The 20470-nt window shown below is 34.9% G+C and overlaps 4 protein-coding genes across 5 annotated transcripts; 2 read left to right on the top strand and 2 right to left on the bottom strand.

The window, feature by feature from the left end:
* Positions 1 to 361: 361 nt before the first annotated feature.
* On the top strand, positions 362 to 2839 carry LOC120338679 (2-oxoglutarate and iron-dependent oxygenase domain-containing protein 3-like). The gene has a single exon (XM_039406584.2). The coding sequence runs from the start codon at positions 757 to 759 to the stop codon at positions 1654 to 1656; it is 900 nt and encodes a 299-aa protein (XP_039262518.2). The 5' UTR covers positions 362 to 756; the 3' UTR covers positions 1657 to 2839.
* Positions 2241 to 8470, bottom strand: LOC120338680 (uncharacterized). The gene is made up of 6 exons (XM_039406585.2): positions 7978 to 8470; positions 7577 to 7619; positions 6651 to 7129; positions 5759 to 5848; positions 4835 to 4977; positions 2241 to 3343 (listed from the first exon to the last, which is right to left on the bottom strand). The coding sequence occupies exons 1-6, from the start codon at positions 8039 to 8041 to the stop codon at positions 3281 to 3283; spliced, it is 882 nt and encodes a 293-aa protein (XP_039262519.2). The 5' UTR covers positions 8042 to 8470; the 3' UTR covers positions 2241 to 3280.
* On the bottom strand, positions 8466 to 9092 carry LOC120338681 (U11/U12 small nuclear ribonucleoprotein 35 kDa protein-like). The gene has a single exon (XM_039406587.2). The coding sequence runs from the start codon at positions 9090 to 9092 to the stop codon at positions 8466 to 8468; it is 627 nt and encodes a 208-aa protein (XP_039262521.2).
* Positions 9093 to 10191: 1099 nt separating this feature from the next.
* LOC120338678 (propionyl-CoA carboxylase alpha chain, mitochondrial-like) lies at positions 10192 to 19669 on the top strand. 2 transcript variants are annotated; one of them, XM_078116611.1, is made up of 17 exons: positions 10192 to 10368; positions 11301 to 11390; positions 11535 to 11582; positions 11959 to 12141; positions 12540 to 12593; positions 12695 to 12863; positions 14435 to 14616; positions 15158 to 15335; positions 15566 to 15664; positions 16080 to 16192; positions 16443 to 16586; positions 16702 to 16837; positions 17221 to 17374; positions 17736 to 17844; positions 18435 to 18590; positions 18956 to 19058; positions 19133 to 19669. In XM_078116611.1, the coding sequence occupies exons 1-17, from the start codon at positions 10321 to 10323 to the stop codon at positions 19315 to 19317; spliced, it is 2151 nt and encodes a 716-aa protein (XP_077972737.1). In that variant the 5' UTR covers positions 10192 to 10320; the 3' UTR covers positions 19318 to 19669. The 2 variants fall into 2 exon arrangements, with proteins under 2 accessions (XP_077972737.1, XP_077972738.1); XM_078116612.1 differs by having other exon boundaries at positions 10194 to 10368; positions 17736 to 17838.
* The last annotated feature ends 801 nt before the right edge of the window (positions 19670 to 20470 follow it).

Genomic DNA, 20470 nt, shown 5'->3' with positions numbered 1-20470 from the left:
TCACTCAAAAGCTTCTACACAAAAATCTTAAATGTGCTCGACTTCGGAATTGTTTGATTCATCTATCTCAGGCATTTAAAGCGTCTATACTAAATGTCAAAACAAATTTGTTCTTGTTCTTGGCTCCGACCTTTGCCCCCAAAATCAAGAGTATTTTTAGTGAGTTAGCGCTTACAAATTGGTTTTAAAAAGAATTCGAGATAGTTTTATATTTTTTACCATGCAGAGGTAATCAAATGTTTAGATTTACGGAATTTCCTCGCCGTTTCACGGTGAAATGCCATCTTGTCAATGGCCAGTCGCATCGTGGCGATGTACAGGTATCATTCATCAAATTTGATACGTAGGGTACCATACCGCACGGCGCACGGTACCGGTACCGTACTTGGCAAATGTCATGTACAGATTTAAGAATGTAGTCCGCTATGTTGAGACTATGCAAACCTTTATTTTGTGAACTTACCATCTTTTTCAAAGTGGTTATAGCCTAGTAAGATATCCAGAACCGCAATGTCTGAATGTGGTTTCGCGAAAATGTAATTGTGGAGAAATACATCAATTTTCCTCAGTGTTGTGTGTATAAGAAAAGATATTTAATATGGTCTTTTGTCACTCTATATCTTTCTAATATAACTATTGTGCAATATCTTCAAAAAATACTTATTGCTTGATTACCGTACATAAGCGATGCAATATGCTTACATTGATTTCAGTTTGAAGCTGTAAAATACTCAAATCTAGCTGTATAACAGTAAAATGGGAGCAAAGAGACAAAAGAACAATCCTAAACGGGAGAAAAATAATCAAAAAAAGACCAAACTGCTATCAAATAATATTATTGCAACAGCAGTGGGATTATTTTCTTGTATTGCGGGTTTCTATATTGTGTATTTTTCAAATCCGCACCAAAACAAGGTGGTGACAATAGAAGACATTGGTGGGAGCTATAATATTACATGTTCAGAGGATTATAAAGAACATCCCATTTTTACTGAATGCACTCCAATTAAAACTTGCGGACGTTTTGTCCGGGATAATATTGTGAGTGATGAGGAAGTTGAGCAGTTACTAGCTCTTGCAAAACGAGGTTTTGCACATGGTGGGTCTGATGGTGGAGCATCAATTCTTGATTTACATTCTGGGGCTTTGTCTATGGGTGAACGTTTTGTCAATATTTATAAGTTTTTAGAAAATGATGCTCTTTTGGAAACATTTAGAGATGAAGACTTTGAATTATACAACGATGTTAAATCCAGAGTTCACAAGACAATTTCAGAAGAATTCGGAATCGATCCTTCAAAATTATATTTAACGCATCCAACCTTTTTCTCGTCAATCACCAATACTTCAGCAAAAACTCAGCATGATGAATATTGGCATAAGCATATAGATAAAATTCAATATGGATCGTTTGATTATACATCGCTGCTATATCTAACTAGTTATAAAAAAGATTTCGAAGGTGGAAGATTCATTTTCGATGATGCAAATAGTGTTATCATTGAACCCAAACGCGGAAGATTATCCTTTTTTACCTCCGGATCAGAGAACCCACACCACGTCGAAAAAGTGACATCAGGTGTGAGATATGCAATCACAATTTCTTTCACTTGTGATCCAAAGAAGTCAATAAAAGACCCTAAGATCAGAACATGATACAGCTTCTTAGCTTGATCTTGCTCCAAGCAACAACTAAAAAAAATGCAATAAAGGGAAAATTGTCTGAATTGTTTCCAATTTGCCAAATGCGCTCTTCAAAAAAAATAAAGCTGGCTAGTACTTTTTGTGGAGCTTATGAGTACTTTCTAACTTAATCGGGTCTAATGTAGTGCCGAACCTCAAGTACTCCTAGTGGACGTAGCATAACAATTTTTGCACATGTCAATACTAACCCCAACCTGACTGCGTCAAATAAGGCCCTTCAAACTGTCATCCAAGATGCGCAGATGATCACCCGAAATTGAGCAAACCATTTCTCTCGTCTCAACGATCTCGATATTAGAGAGATTGCTGCCGTTAGTGAGTTCTGTATCGTCGGCATACTTTGGCAACCTCTGTCGGTCAGGTGGGGGTTAGTATTGATTGACATGTGAAAAAAATCTTTCTGCTACACCCAGTAGAAGAAGTTCTTGAGGTACGAAACTGCAGGAATACCCCTTGAATTGAATTGTATGCGTTTGGTGGATAATTCGCTGACAATTGGGTGAACCCACACGGCATATAATAAAATTACAACAGTGTACACAGAAAAACCTTTTTATTGCAACAGTGTTTTAAAATGCACAGAAGCTTTGATCAATTTGTTGCCTGTCATTACTGTTAATTGAAAATCATTAGTATTGTTGCTGTAACTTTAAATTAGTCTCTAATAAAAAGTCCTAGGCTAGCCACACCCAGCTTGCATATAATTATGAAACAAGCACTATTTCAATGAAACGCTGCTATAAAAACGCAATAAAACACCACAATCATTTTTGCCAATCTACTATTTCCAACACAGGGCTTTTAAAACTAATCTGAAGTGACGCTTGGCAACTGCCTGGAATGTTTAATGCCGGAGGAAATAAAATTGGAACAAAAGTATGGGACATTGTGCTTAAGAGGAAAGATACAGACAGAGAATGTGTACATGGTTACACATAGAGCAATGTGACATGTCAGGCATGGGAATTTCAGACACATTTTAAAAAAAAAAAAAAATGAAATCACCAACACTAGACTTATGTTATAAAATATTAGTAAAATCAGTTTCCAGTTTTATCTTAGTTGCGCTTGGTGTCTCCAGTCTAGAGCCATAAACATTCAAACTATAAAGCAGGTCTCATTTGAATGGGAAGAACGGATTAATCGAAGGAAAAAATACATGATAATCTTCGACCCCTTATACACATAGATTTATCGAAGCTTTATAATTGTTTGCCGAGCATGGCATTTCAGATCGTAGTCAAATCTGCTAAAATGAAGTCCTTCAATTGACAAATATATATGTCCCGGGCTAAATTTCATCATTCACCGCAAGCAAGCGGTTTTGCCATAATGGCGTTCATGGGAAACATGGTCAAAGAAAGCCCAACTAGTTAGACCCTATCTAGATAAACATGGCTTTCAATAGGCCGGCAGTGGCGCAAATAAATACATCAGAAGTGCAGTCACAACACAGTGGAATATGTACATAAGGAACAAAAAAATCTGAAATATATGCACCGCAGTAAAATGTTCCATAAATATGCAATACAGTGATCATCATAATTATGTCGTCAGTCTCGATTTGATTCATTGTTTACAGTGGCCTAATTGGAACAGTATGCTCTGCATAGACTCCTGAGTAATCATCAAAGTCATCCTGAAAATATAAAATAACAATTTATATGACTTTATACAATAAGCACCTACACAATTACGTACAATAAAGCTAGCGATGAGATTGGGTATAGGATTGTTTGCTGCAGATATAGCCAGTTGCTAGTAAATACAAAGAGGCCATTGAATTAACTGCATCAGAAGTTCTATGCGTAATGAATTTACTTTATATTATTATGGTGTATTGAATTGGGTAGGGATGCTGAACCAGGAAGATTCTGGTCCTTCCAAACTACGATAGGTAAACCTAAACCTAGGTAAACATACATAGTTTTAAACTTATATAACACAGGCTAGAGCTAAGATCTGGAGCCCGACCCGATATTTCGGGTCGGACCTATATTGTTAATCATTACGTTCGGGCCGGGCCTAAAATGTCAAACATTGCGTTCAGGTTGGGTCGGGCCTGAAAAGTCAATAATTACGTTCGGGTCGGGCTTATATATCGCTGGATTTTTCATAAATAAATAGATGTTTATTAGAAACTATTTTTCAGAGTGGTTCCGATTTCATAAATATTAAATTTTGAAATTTAAAGTTTCGTAGTTCTTTGGATGATGATGCTTATTCATTGCTTTTTAACGGCATACCTCGTTTAATTTAATGTGCCGCACAAGTGGAATGCAGCGGGACATTTGACACACGTTTTTGAATGCCTCTTGATGATAATATGTGTGTCGCTAGGGAATTTCTTAGTTTGCCCAGTAAAACCTTTAGCTACCCTCTATCTATTAGCCCCGCATTGTCAAATGAATGTGCAGATTATAGAGCTCACAAAAAAAGAAATATGTCCCAGCATTCCCCTATTCTGTACTAAACTCTTGCAATGACAATTCGAAGAACTAAATAAAATATGAAATTTCGGGCCTGCAAAGCCGGTTAGTTAGTGGGTCGGGCCTGCAAATCCCTTTAATTAGTCGGGCCTGCAAATTCAGTTAATTAGTCGGGCTAGGGTCGGGTTTTATTACTCACGGGGTCGGGTCGGGCCTGCAAATCCAGTTAATTAGTCGGGCTAGGGTCGGGTTTTATTACTCACGGGCCCGGGTCGGGCCTGCAAATCCAGTTAATTAGTCGGGCTAGGGTCGGGTTTTATTACTCACGGGCCCGGGTCAGGTCGAGCCTGCAAATCCAGTTAATTAGTCGGGCTCGGGTCGGGTTTAATACCCACGGGCCGGGCTGGAATTTGTTAGCCCGATCTTACCTCTAACACAGGCAATCAAAACAGACAAGTTCCCATGCATCACAATTATATTGAGGAAGTATACACTGTGATTAACATCTATCATGTTATGACAACAAAAATTAGTACGCTGAATAAATCAGGAAGCTGCAAATAGATGGGTCATATACCAATATTGGTAGTCAAACTATTTCCCTTTAGATGTCTATATATATGATTCATGGCATGCAATGATTGCATTATTTGTGTTCTTATCTATTACAATAGGAAATCATGTTAAATATCATAACTTACCATTGGCATCTCATGCAGGCGACTAAAACGGAATGTCTTGATATTCTTAAATATTTTGATTGCAACAGCAATAACAACGATTAAAACTAGACCACAACCTAAAGCAACGACTGTAGCAAGAACAGGTGATAAGCCTTTTGAAGCTGCAAAATAAAGATAAAAATTGAAAAAAATATAAGACGTGACATTCTTATTCAAGAGTGTTCACATAGTGTATAATTTAATTAAGTAATTATCGAAAGCTTAAAAATTGGATGACACATTCTCCTTATGAACATTTCCAAAGCCACAAATAGTTTAGCAATTATTTTGGACTAGAGCAGCGGTTCCAAACCGCGGCCCGCGGGCCAAATCCGGCCCGCATAACAATTAAAAATGGCCCGTCAAGCCTAAGTGAAATAGTGTTCAACAGACTTTGTTTCTACTTTTTGTGATCTATAGACACTGCCAATTGTTATGTCCTTATTACAGTTTATGCACACCGGTCTCTCAATTATACGTATTAGGTATTGGGATAACATAGGGCAGTAATTCAGATATCAACCATATAAGAAAGCTTGAGATGTCAAATAACAAACATAAACTATACTCTGGAAACAGATTTTATTTAAATCTTAAATAAAGAAATGGCAGCGTTCGTATTTCTGTATTGGAAAGAATCAAACTTCAGCGATTTGTCTTCTTTGTCAGCAAACCATCCCAATTCTGAAGGAATACGTCATGAAGCACCACTATGAGTTAACAAACATATTTCAAAAAATGTCATGACTAAATCATAGTGCACTACGCTCTTCCGGCCCGCGAACACCCTTCCAATTCTAATTTTGGCCCGCGGCCAATAAAGTTTGGGAACCCCTGGATTAGAGTATTCTTAATTTTACTTCATTCGCCAAAATCACGAGATAATATAAAAAGTATAAATACTTGGTTTAGATCCAGTCAACGTTCCATTCACCGTGCCATTGTGTGTTCCATTTACCGTACTACTTGTGAGTTGTTGTGGAGAAGTCACTTCTGCAAGATGAATGATAAGGTCGTATAGTAATTGAATACAAGTTATGCCTTTGAGTTACCAACTTTTTTTTCGGAGAAACCCATACCCTGGTTCTTATGGTATGCTAATATAATTAACGCAGACTGACAGTGGACTAAATAAATTGTGAAGAATAGATACAAGCTAAGACAATGGTTATTCAGTTCTATCAAAATTCTCTGCTCAGTGGACATATATTATATAAGCTTGAATATATTGGGTGGTTTGCTCCCAATTGGGTGCAAATATACCTAAAGCCAATTTTTAACGTGTGAGCAAAGTTTTTGAATTACAAACCAAATATTTGGAGCTCCATAAGTATGTGCACCAAGATGGCGCACATCCTGAACATAGTGTGTGTACCAGGTTAGGGTTCAGGTTGTATGCCATATCTTTTTATGGTGCTCCCAAAGTATGCGAACCAAGATGGCGGACATCGGAACGTAACATGGGTAACAGGTTAGGGTTAGGCGATAATTTTTTTCCAATTTTCCTTATTTTAGTCCTATTATCAGTTCGAAGACTAGCCAAGAGCCTCCCGTAGTATTTATACCTAAAATTATGGCCTAACCCTAACCTAGTACACATATTACATTCCGATGTCCGCCATCTTGGTTCGCATACTTCGGGAGCCCCCTTTTTATATTTAATCGGCGGGCCATGTAAGGGTTGTAGCCACATTGCCTGGGCCGGATTTAGCCCAAGGGTAGTAGTTTACCAATGTCTGCAATTATCATAGAATATGCCATAGAACATGCCAAATATAAACCAATAATAAATTACCCCTTTGTGTTTGATGAGAACCTGTCGTTGATTGAACTGAACTTTCTGTGGCGGCTGCAGCATTAGGCTGTGTTGTAGCATTGATAGAAGCATTTTTAGCAATAGAAGTTGATGGTGTAGTATGTGAAGCAACGACTGCACTTGTTGTGTTTGAAGTTGGATTTGGGGTGATGGTAACAATCGTAGAATGTGTCATGTTTACAGAAGTATGTGTAGTTGCATTGATTGCTGAAATATTTGATGTTTTTGTTGCCACTGTTGTGAAAGAACTTGTATTCTGTGTAACATTATGAGTGGTATTATCAATCGATAGTTTTGTGTTGTTTGCATTAAGAGTCACTGAAATTTTTGATTTGCCAGGTAGAGATGATTCAGATTTAGCTTTTGAATCCAATGTTGATTCAGCTTTCCCCTCCTTAGTAATCTTCCCAGAGCTCGGCTCTGTTTCATTTTGAACGTTATTTGTAGATTTTATGATCCTGAAAATTAACAGATTCATTTCATAAAAAAATATTGTATTCAGCCACAGCTGTATGATACGTATCTATTCAAAAAGTACAATGTTCGGCCCATTACCTTATTTTATATTAAAGTCAGTCGAATAGGAGATGTTTACCTGGTATATAAAACTCAAAAAAATATATACATTTTATGGCGAATTCACCATAATTTCCTTATTTATATGGTATTCCTACCTCCTAAACTCGAACTACCTAAATTTTGTTGTCCTTGTCATAAAATCATGTCAATGACGTTGACTCCACAATAGCATCTTTACCTATCTTAGAACTTTATTTGTACGAACTTTAGAGAGCGTTTAACACTTAAATTCATTTAATTTTAAAAAATATATGGGTAACTTATGGTAGCTGAACAAACAATTGCCCATTATAATGAGATATAATTTAACAAACAAAAAAACGAACCTTAGATAATCTGACTCTGTATGTCTTGTAGCCAAATATGTACCTGTTAAGAACAAGAAAAACTGCTAAAATACATATTTTATGTACTACTATTATAATCTAGTATTAAACAGAACAACATAAGGTAACCATTATATAATATGTCAAATATTAGATAGTTCATTATTTTGTGATTTTTCTCCACATCAGATTACAATAGCTAAAAAATTCAGAGAAACATGAGTGAAGTGATTCGAATGAATGATAAAGTCATTAGAAAAAGGCATTTTTAGTCACACTAAAAATTTAACACTTTAATAAACAAAGAAAAAAATGTTGCATTTCTTTATAAAATATCTCAAAAAATAATCAATTTCTAACACTACGACTGGTGAAAGAAAATGTTGTTTTGATCAACTTACCAGTTATGAAGAAAACTATCAGTCCAGCACAAGTGAAAACTTTTTTAGGCATTATCAATTTCATTCAAATGAAATAATCTTCTACCAATCCCACTATATATCATACAATTTGACTTAGAATAAAACTGTAAGGATAAAAATGATCATTTTTGTAAATCACTGTGTAGGGGAACAGCTATTGCACAAATTAAAATATGGGAATATGGATAGAATAATCCCAATAAAAAATTTCTGGATGATTTTCGGAGAATTCAGCTTAGACAAAATCCAGTAGTATCGAAAATTTTTCTTCTGGATACTTACCCAGATAACTTAAATTAAACAGTAAAAATTCCACAGATAAAAAGTCACCATTCGCCTATCTAAATTGGACAAAACCTAAATGAATATTAGTAAAAAACATCAGAATGCAAAATTGTACAAATATGGACCAGGCTATTGCCATTCATTTAGAAACAAAATGCAAATATCATGGAATAAGGCGTCAATTATCTTCGATGAGATCTATGTCTGTCATAATATTTTGATGATTTCTCTTTATGTTCAGAGTGACGATCTCTACTAGATCTATGCTTTGGAAAATGTCTTTCATTGCTTTTGAGAGAAATAGGTTTACTAAATGGTCTATCACGTCCTCCAAATCGCAATTGTCCTGATTCTTTTTTACCACCGAAACCGCCACCTAATCTACGAGGTATCCAACCAGGAAGAAGTCGTTCCATTTCATATTCAACCACTATATTACATCCATCTATTTCCAAGTTATTTGCGCGATGATGAGCCTTTTCAGTTGATTTGCTACTTTCGTATTCTATAAAGGCATATCCTTTTGAATATCCAGTAACCAAGTCCTTTATAACTGTTAAATTTTTGATATTTCCATACTTGGAAAAAATTTCATGGAGCTTGCTTTCAGTTGTTTTTAAATTTAGTCGTCCGATAAATAATGTACAATGTTTATCTCCTTTGACACCCTTGTTTGGTCGATATTTTGAATTCATAGCTCGCCATATTCCTCTATCATGAATATCCTTTCCGATGCCATCAATATTTCCACACTTGACAGGGTCGTATGTTTTTGCCAAACGGCTAAAGGGTTCAGATTCTGATGCCATTGATGTATTAACTCATTTGAATGTAAATAAACACAGATTGCTTTTATTTTGTGTCAGTCATGCAGTATATCTGTATATAGTAAATGTGATGGCATCTAAATTTGGCCAATCAATTGAATGTTAGACTATGTGAACAATCACGACAAAGTTTAAAATGGTTATGAAGGAAAAAACAAAAGACAATATATATTAAATGGGAAGTTTTGTGGAATTAAGATTTTTTTCTCTCCTAAAAAACTTTCAATTGAGTCTGATTACCTGACTGGATCCAGTAATTTCTGAATTTGTTAAAAATAAGGAAAACTAAAATATTCTTAATAATTAATGGTATTGTTGATGGTTATTCTGTTTTTGGCGCATCTTATTAAATAAAAAAATAAAAAATTACATAGCAGAAGTAAAAATTTGCATGCTTCCGCAGTGTTTAATATAAAAAAACAACACTGGTAAGAGCATATTCACTAAACTGAATATATCGTTTCACTTTTTTACTCACTTTTTTTTCGGGGCGAAACACAGATTTATTTTTATTCAAGTAAATATGCATACCGGTACACACTACCACCGTATTCTGGTATTTATGTGTGATACGGTAATCGTTAAAATAAATGTGGCTTGACTGTTATCATATTACAGTATGATCTAATCTAATATTTCTACTTACAAATTATGTCAGTATGATATATTCTTTCTTTATATTAATTAAAAAATGTATACCGGTATACATCTTTACAGCTTGCCTGGTATGTCCGTATCACCATAGGCAACAATACCTTTTTTTTTTTTTTTTAACAATTAGATTAATTTCAATATCAAGTTCATTTGAATTCAATGGTAGTCCATTCATGATTCCAAATATGCATCATGATGTCGTTGCATCATTTAGTTCATGTTCCATATTCCATTGTATTACGGTAATCATGAATAAGTCCAGCAATTATATGTTCCATATTGTAGTTCATCCAATGCGACATCCATTTGTTTGATCATTCATTTATGTGAAATATCATTTACATTATATTAACAATACCACATCAACAATATAACAACAATCTGACAATATCACATACAGACATAGGATAACAAAGGCATCACGGGTGGCAGAGGCAAACAAACAAAAATTTTATTAATTTGCTAGCGCCCCCCTGCTGCAGCACATTATGAATATGTGATGTGGCTTGACATGTGTCTTCATTCACAAGAGCCAACGCTTTGAATTATATGCACCATGTCGGGTCTTCTTCGCGTGCTGTTAAATGCTAGTTCAACGTCACAGGTAAGTTTTATTTAATTATACTGGAAGCAAAATCATTTTATTCGACATCTTTTACATTCAATATAGACTCGTGTGCGGTACCGTACATTTACTAACTGACTAATTAGTGATAATGTTATTTTGTGAAAATAACGGCTCTCTCTCTGGGAAATTTTGGAAAAATTTCACGCAAAAAAAATATTTCTTATTATGTATTTATCTACTTAACGATGTGTCCTATAGCTTTCTACTTATTCGGATTTGTGCTAGACACAACCAAGAATTCCATAGGCCTTTGCAGTATTCAAAATCGGCTTCATTTATATATTAATTCTTGTGATCTCCCAATAAATCCCTATTTGGATACCAACATGTGGTTCAAATTTCCATCAACCAAAGACTGAAGAATTTGTCAGAAGTTTATTACATTCAATTGTCTGCTTCATATTTGCTGTTTTTTGTTAAATCGCCTTCAAAGTACTGCCCGATGTAAATCGCGTTTTTCTGTGTTTGTTTTATTTTTTATCCTTTTGGTGGGCAGGCATGTACATCAAACGTTTTTTAACTTTATTTTGAGTTATGACCTTCTCCCAAGTATCTCTTCATTTTGTTTTGTCCGTTTGCTTTTTGTATTTTTGTTTATGTCAGAGAACCAAAATAAATGATTGATTGATTGACTTTCATGATTTATTTGGAGTTTATATTGATTGTCGCGTGGTTCGGAGCAAATAGCAAGTCTCTTTTTACAGTTTTACATTTATGGATTAAGCATTTACATTCTACCCAAGGATATCACGATTAGGCCTGCATGATTTATGCTAGAATATTTTAATTTTCACTCATCATCCGAGAGAGTCTGTTCTTAAAATTTGATCAGTATGTGTCTCCTGTTATCAGGGGTTTTTCAAGTTACTGCGATTATACAGTTTTATATCTTTTCTATTTACTCTCAGGTTTTTCGTCAATGTTATCAAAGAGGAATAAATTATGGAACAAGATCACTTCATAATGCAGCTGCTCAACAAAGAGAGCCAGATGAAAAAGTAGCGTATACATATTTTTCAGTTTGACTCACCCAATTATATTTTACATGTGCCACAATGACACTCTTGTTTTCATTCAATTGAAACAATTTGAATATTTAATAAACGTAATTAATTATGAATTAATATAATTTTGTTTTTCAGACATTTGACAAGATACTTATTGCTAATCGTGGAGAGATAGCATGCAGGGTAAGATTCTTTATCCAGGAGTCCTCATCAGAGTTTTCACCATTGAGCCTAATAATGGTTAATTTTCCATTAGCTTTTCCCTACTTCTATTCATCAGTGCCTGGTAAAACTCTGCGAACCCTTAGCTGGAAGTACGAAGTCCAGCCAATCCATCAGTTAAATCTCACTGGCAATTAGTTGAGTATGAGTCGAGTTACTTCATTAGCTAATTTGAGTCATTTCAAGTCTTTGATGAATAGTTACTCAAGTCGAGTACTCTAGTCCAGCACTGGTATTCATATCAAATAAAATATTTACGAGAATATGTTGTCGTGTGTGCATAAGTGACTGACTAATCATTGAGAATTATACTCATATGTACAACATAAAATTCCAGGTAATGCAAACTTGTAAGAAGATGGGAATATCAACCGTTGCAGTTTACAGCGAAGCAGACAAAAATTCTGTTCATGCTCACATGGCAGATGAAGCATATTGTGTTGGTCCACCACCTTCTAATTTAAGTTATTTGGATATGAATAAAATATTAGATGTCATTAATCAATCTGGTGCTCAAGCGGTGAGTATTTTAGGCCCATAAAAATATTGCTTGATTGTATTTTCAATTGAGATTATTTACGTTTCATATCAAATTTCATATAATTCAATTGATTAAAATAACAATCAGGGCAATGGCTTAGGAGTAAAAGCATTAGACTTAAATCTGTTGGCATCGTAGCTCAAAATCTCTGGTTCAAATCCCATGCTATCCACCCCGCCCATGGTGTGATAAATTGGGTAGGCAAAGCCGAAATGGAATGATTCTGGCACTCTCAAAATGTTGCTCTTCACATATCGCTTGATATCATTGGCTGTTATACAGAACCTTGCTCAGAGCAAAATGTTTGATTACTGGTAGGCCTATATTCATTTTAACATTGTTTTCTCTGTAAATCATTTCAGTTTAATTTTTTTCAGGTTCATCCAGGTTATGGTTTTCTTTCAGAAAACAGAGTATTTGCTGAAAAATTGGTAACTATTTTAGAATTCAAATTATGTCATTCTGTTTATTAACAGGGCTTTGGCTATTTTTCTAGATAGATTATTATTAAGTATTTCTCATTGTTTTAAAGGCTGAAAAGAATGTTGCCTTCATAGGACCTGGAACTCATGCAATAAAAGTGATGGGAGATAAAATTGAGTCCAAATTAGTTGCAAAAAATGCTGGAGTGAACACAATACCAGGTTTTGATGGAGTTGTTGAAACACCTGAAGAAGCTGTCAAAATTGCAAATGAAATTGGTATGAAGAAGAATAGCCTTGAATTCAGTGATGATTGATATATAAAAATGGTAATCTTGATTACCCTCTAGATCAGGGATGGCGAACCTTTTTCAATGAATGGGTCAAAAATATATTTTTATCGCGGAACAGAATAGAGAGGGTCACAGATATATAATCAATGTTTATATCTATAAAAAACTTCCGAAACAAATCTTATCTTCTCTTGGTGTAGTTTTGGGCTTTATGCAGCACTTTTATCAGGGACTTTTTATGGCTCTCGATTTTATGAAATTAGAGTACGAAAACACGCATATGAGTTAACGAAAACATTTAGGATGATGCGGCAAATTATTTTACGGCTCCAAAGGGTTTGGAGGTAATTCCATTCTGATAGTGTTATATTTTTCGGTCAGCTTTCAACCACATTAGGGCATTTTGTACCGCCCCATTGTTATTTCAGATTTCTAGGTTTTTATTTCTGAAAGATTTCAAGTCTGAAAGATTTTGTTTTCTCAACCGCATTGTAGGCGAGAAACTAATAAACTGCAAAGTAGCATCTGGTTCTCGTATAACCCCTAAAACAGTCTGCAAATGGATCTCCGAAAGAGACGAGATGTTGCGAGAAATAAACAGATTAATTGCATTGTTATGTCATAAACGATCTCAGAGCCAATAGCTGAATAACGTTACACAGCGATGCAGAGTGCAGACACGACATCCAGATTAGGAGTTTTGAAAATTACCAAACCGGCCCGGAAATTAACAATTTGAGTATGAGCGATCGCAGCCCTGGCTACCAAACTGACGGTACATTATAATAATTCAGTTATTGTTAGATTAATTTAAGGCCTGTTTGATCAATATTTATCACTGTTATATTAACATTTTATTTTATTCGTGCCTTGGCGGGTCACCAATAAAACGCAGTGGGTCACTTCGTGACCCGCGGGTCAGTGGTTCGCTATCTCTGCTCTAAATGCTAGGGTCAAACAACCTGTTATGTAGGTTGCCAAATTGAAGGAAGGCAAATAATTTTGAGAAAGCCTTGTGGTCTGAAGTTCGGAAAACCCAATCGTGATCAAAATACTGCGAGTTTATTTACTTTAAATATATTGAAGAACGATAGTTTACTGTTTTAATCAGTCTATTGTTGCATGTGTGGTTTTTTTATTTTAAAGAAGATATGTGTTTTTATTAAAATACGGGCACAAAACGTCTTTCCAAATAGGAAGTGGCTTGATGCGGCGGCGAGTACAGCCTTCTTGACACATACCGATAACGGCCTGTCGACACCTGATCGTATCGGTCACACGGAATGTGTTCGCGGGCCGCATGCAGCCTGTATGCCAGGGTTTGGACCACCCTGCAATAAAAGATAAGGAACCTCTGACTTTGGGTTGTCAGAATCTCTCCCAGTCAGCTTGGTTGATCCAGTTTATTTTTACCTGATGTTAGTTACCATAGATTAGGAACTCCCTAGTAGTGGAATAATCAGAATCTGTTCAGAATGTTCAAAAATGGCATTTTTATCAATAATTTGATTTACTTTCGTTGAAATTGCTTCCCCTAACACTTTGACACTATCTCAGGTTATCCTGTAATGATCAAGGCATCAGCTGGAGGTGGAGGGAAAGGAATGAGGATTGCATGGAATGATCAAGAAACAATTGAAGGATTTCGATTCTCATCACAAGAAGCTGCATCTAGTTTTGGAGATGATAGATTATTGATTGAAAAATATATCGACAATCCAAGACATATAGAAGTGCAGGTATAGTTGTCTGTTTATTGAGCTATCATCTATAGACATCTATAGTCGATAGACTTGATTTTAAATAATCAAGTGTCGACTTATATGATGCTTGGACTGGATATGTGAAATCACTATATAAATAGCTATGGCTGCTTTGTCTAGTTGGCTTATTGGGCTTAGTGTTAGTTTCATCTCTGTCCTAAGCACTAGTTATTATTAATCTGTGTGAGATTAAAAAATTTTAACATAAGATCTTGTGCCAACGGATTGCTTTTTTATTTTTACTCGGAGGTTGGAATGGTTAAATTTAGTGAGAAACTGTGGTCATTCATACATCATATTGTTAGGATCAGGATTGCCCAAGCTCCTCCAATTTTTTACAATATCACTATGATAATATGATCTTGCATATAACGGTAGATCAAGTATGCAGCTTAGTTCTGGTCTCGTCAAGGGTATAAGGTAAATGTTTAAATGACCAGTAGACCAGATTTTGTTTATTTTGAGTTTCAGTTGCTTTTTCAAATGACTGGATTGATGTTAGTGTAACAATTCTCAGGTTCTAGCAGACGGCCATGGCAATACACTATGGTTAAATGAAAGAGAATGTTCAATACAACGTAGAAATCAAAAAGTTGTTGAAGAAGCTCCATCAACATTTCTCGATCAAGATACTCGAAAAAAAATGGGAGAACAAGCTGTCTCACTTGCCGCAGCAGTGAAATATCAAAGTGCCGGTATGAATTCAATCTAAAAAGATAATGCCGTAATTTTAGCCATTGTCATAAAAAATCCAACTTTAGATTAGATTTAGACACGTATATAGCTATAAACAGATGGTACTGAAATCCTATTTAAATATAGTTGAGGTTTCGAATATGAATATGGATTTTGAATGATGAAAACCTGTTCTATTGGTGAAACTTTCCACTTTGGGAATGTGTTTTGGACCCTACTAATTTTACAGGTACTGTGGAATTTTTAGTTGACTCTCAGAAAAATTTCTATTTTCTTGAAATGAATACAAGACTTCAGGTTGAACATCCAGTTACAGAATTGATAACAGGTAATGAGCATACATTTTTAAACACAGTTGTAACTCCAGTATTATATTAAATTGAACATTGCGACCACTTTTGTGAATCTCATTGGCCAGTATTTAATGACTGAAGCAAGTAGATTTTTACCTTGTCACAGTTAACCTTCCTTTTTTTTAAATGTTAAATCTCCTTCATTAATAATATGCGAGTAGATATTAGTACTCAATGCAGCAGGGCTTTCTTTTGCCTAACCACTGGTCAATTACAGCTTCATGTACCGTCATAGATCAAGTAACTGGTTAGCTATTTCATATGTTTGAGGACATTAAATTTGTTATATTCGTCTCAATATTTCTCGAGCCGCATTCTCTTGGCAATTGTAGTCATATACTGTACTTTGAATATTCGCTATTATAGTATTTAATTTTTATTACATTTCAGGACTGGATCTTGTGCATGAAATGATCAGAGTTGCTGCTGGCCATCCACTCTCGATTCAACAAAAAGATGTCGGAATAAATGGATGGGCTATCGAATGCAGAGTATATGCAGAGGTAGGTGGAGTTTTAGTAATTATTAACCATTCAGTATAAACTACCATTTTAATGTTGATAGTCCCTATTTCCTCAGGATTTTATATTTTACTCTTTTAAATTTATGAATGCTCTATGACTATCGAGTACATTAGACATTGTATAGCCAAGTTTTCAAACTATAAGATGAAATATTCCCAATATGTCCCAAGAACTTTTTTAAATTTTGATATTTTTCGTTTGCTCACATTATCCTATGTTTCATTTCTAGGATCCTTACAAATCATTTGGTTTACCTTCAATTGGAAGATTGAGCAGATATCGCGAACCAACAGATATTCCTGGAGTAAGATGTGATAGCGGTATTAAAGAAGGAAGTGAAATCAGTATTTATTATGATCCGATGATTTCTAAGGTAAGGTTTATCTTACTTAAGATGGAAATCATGGAAAATTAAAGATAATGTTTATAATTTTAGTTTGTTTAACCCTTTCACATTTTTATGTACAACTTCTTTTTATCTTTTTCAGCTTATAAGCTATGGAAAAACAAGAGACGAAGCTTTATCAATTATGTGTAATGCGTTAGATAATTATGTCATCAGAGGTGTAACTCACAATGTTCCTTTATGTCATGAAGTTTTAAGGCATCCAAGATTTGTTTCAGGTGAGTAATGTGTTTTAGTAAGATTAGATTAAATTTACAACATTATTCACGAAGTGTGTTAAATCATTGCTTCTATTAAAGTCTATGCTGTGAACTGTCAAAGATTTACATGGTTTAAGTTTTCCGAGTCGTTCGTCATAGTCTGTCCAATTTGTTACACACTGACTATGGAGTTTATTCAGTGTTGCGCCCATCATCTTCAACCTGTACCGTAAGGGTGTTTCAACAAAGCCACCATATTCAGAAAAATGTGTAACTGAGCATTTAAAGGTTGCTGTTGAATTTTTGGCAAAAACTCAATTTGGTTTGAAGTTGATAGGAATGATATAGAAAATACTTTTTTGTTATATTTTGAAACTGAATATTTTTTCACTTCTTTACAGGTGACATCAGCACTAATTTTCTTTCTGAAGTATACCCTGATGGTTTTAAGGGTAAAACTTTATCTACTAAAGAACAAAATGAACTAAAAGCAATTGCTTGTGCGTTCTATGCGTGGCAAGAAGATTATGCCAGACAATACCTCAATCAAAACAGGTATTGGATAATTTTATTTTAATTGTAACAAAACCCATTGTCTATATGACGATTCAATATACGGTACTTGCTATGGAAGACACCATGCAAATGACGATTGGGACCATACATCCATCTCTCTACTAATCCTGGTCAGAAAGCCAAACCTTATCCATGATTGTGTACTTTTCAACTCATGATTTCGCGTTTCATGTGTAAGAGTAAGTTATCTTGGTTGATTATGTTGTCTGATTTTGACTCCACCACCAATGATAATTGAATATTAGATAATGACGATGTGATAATACAATTCCAGCACTGATAACAGTTTTAGGAAATGCAATTTCATAATCTGCCTAACATACAATATTTTATATCTTAGATTACCAGTTTTAGGAAAAGAAATATCTTGTTGGAATGTTGAAGTCGAATTAGAAAATGATTTTTCAGATGCTGTTGTAACAAGAAAGGATAACACATATGAAGTAAATGTAACTTTTTGAACAGATAGAATTTTTTTTTTTCTTATAAGCTCTTTAGCTAGACGAATACAGGCACTAGAACTGTAAATAAAACACAAATCAGGCTTGACTTGAACTGGAATAATCAAATTACTTTCCAATGCTTCCATATCCAATTCCAAAGTTTGGGTAATTTATTTCAATAATTTTATTCCAATTTTCCTTATTTTAGTTCTATTACGAGTTCAAGGACTAGCCAAGTGACTCCCGTAGTATTTGTACTTAAAATTATAGCTTAACCCTGCCCTGGTACACATACTATGTTCCGGTGTTCGCCAACTTGGTTCACATACTTCGAGAGTACCAAAACTACAGCCTCAAGAATCATCCTTTAAATGCTAGGCATGTTAGAAAATCATGTTGATGGCTTACAGTGATATCTTGACTTTTTAGAGTTTGTTGAATTTGCGTATCCATAATAGTACAAGTCTGTCTGTTTGTGAGCTATGCTTAATTGTAACATATATTTGAAGTCTTACGATACTGCCTCGACATCTGCTCAAATCGGATATTTACGGTATATATGTCGACACTTTTGATATTCAATTGATTCATTTTAGATTTCAACGATTGATGGAGATATCACTCTTTCAGCAGATTGGTCATTAACTGATCCTGTTCAATCTGTATCAGTAAATGGAGGAAAACCTGTATCAGTACAATGCATTAAATCTGATGCCAATGGAGAATTTTCAATCCAATATCAGGGAACTCTAGTGAGTTCTTTCCAGTCAGTGATTATCAAGAAGTTTCGCTATTGTAGATATAACGTAATCTTTTTAGTTGAAAGAGTTCAGACCTGTCCAAGAATTTATACCCTAGCTAACTTCAAGTATTCCATAGGTTATTGATGGTTGAGGTTAAATTTAGATCAACGATGTTGAAATATACTCGCAATATACTAGATGTGTTGAGTTTAAGTTGAGTCTTATTTCATGCACTTGGTATCTCGGCATGATTTTTGATTTATTAAAAAATCTGTTTTGGATGATTTGGAAGTTTTTTCTCATATAGTTCACAGATCCGAGACTTTGAAACATTTTTTAAGAGTATCCCCAATAGTGTTTTATATTTATTCTAGTTTACACTGAAAGTTTTATGTGAAACTGCTGCAAATTTACGTGAATTTATGCCTGAAAAAATACAAGAAGATGAAACATCTATGTTGAGATCTCCAATGCCAGGTATGCAATCAATATTCTTGTGTGATTGCAAGTAAAGATCAAACTAACATTGCTTTTTTCTCTATTAATTCAAGGAACCGTCCTCTCAGTTAATTGCAAAGCAGGAGATGAAGTGGCAGCAGGTCAAGAAGTTTGTGTTGTTGAAGCGATGAAAATGCAAAATAGTTTAACATCAGCACGTGATGGACGAATTAGACGCGTTTGCTGTGAACCTGGCGATAGCATTGGCGAGGGAGATTTAATTATCGAATTAGAGTGATGTTGACAAAAAAATTCCTAATTTATTACATAGTTGATATCTTGCCAAACTATAATTCAGTACAAGTTGCTGTGTTAGTAGTAGCATACTATACCAAGTTCCGAGACATCTTTTCTAACTTCTTCTCCTCACTGTTAAAACTGTCTGGTAAAATTCCGTACTACATCTTTTTTCTTGCTAATCTCTGATCATGTTTTTGAAAAATATTGACTTGAATACTTTCATCTTATAATTGTGCTCTGGGATGTTTGGCACCGAGAAGTGCTTATATTTTCTGTGTTAAATCGCTTGTAGTGTCATCTGTTCTTCTTACCATAGAAAAAGTACACCTTTATTATATATATACATTTTATGTGAACTTGTTTTTGGAGGTTACTGATAAGTGTAAGCATTGGGAGGAAGTGAAGTAAGTTTGTGGTGGTTTCAATGGTGTAATGTTCTGACAACTATTTGCGATATCCTTTATACACTAGGGCAATTAAATTTTTAGAGGCATTCGCTGAGATGTGTGTTGGTATTAGTTGTCCATAAAACAGGGAATGCGGCGATAGAGTGACTCGTAACTAGATGATGCTAAATATCTGTTGGCTGTGGTGATGATGATTAACGTATTTTGGGGGGGGACCATTCGACTTGCTGCGTCAGTCGTCAAGCAGCGATATCCTAAGATGTTTCTTATTCTGAAAGGTGAGATAGATGTTTGTGGCATTGTATGCTGTCATAGTAAAAGGTTTCTATAATAGGAAAAATCTCGCCTGAATTCGTACAAGGTTGTGGTGTCTTACTCGATATATGTATGATTCAGTGTCAGGTATGGTCCTCTAGTAAAGTTGTATAGTCATTACTTAAAATCTCAACTTTACAAAGCAGCTCCTCAGAGTAGTGCTCACTTTGGAAGTGAATATGATATATTTTATCTATAACGCCTACTTTTACGATGGTAAGTATAATACATAATTATAACACAATAACTATATAAACCATGATTTCCATATAAAAATGTATTTTTTTATAAATACCACGGTCTCTCCAGAGCCATTATATAACGGCTCTGGTCTCTTTCCTCTTGCGTTATGATCTACCACGCGATGTCGAATTGTTGTTACCTGAGACCAGCGAAGCATGACAGCGTGCTTGGCGATGGATGCTTTTG

The sequence above is a fragment of the Styela clava genome, chromosome 9, assembly GCF_964204865.1.
Source record: "Styela clava chromosome 9, kaStyClav1.hap1.2, whole genome shotgun sequence".
Lineage (NCBI taxonomy): Eukaryota > Metazoa > Chordata > Ascidiacea > Stolidobranchia > Styelidae > Styela > Styela clava.
The sequence above is the reverse complement of the archived record's forward strand: the minus strand, read 5'-3'. Positions and strand labels throughout refer to the sequence as shown.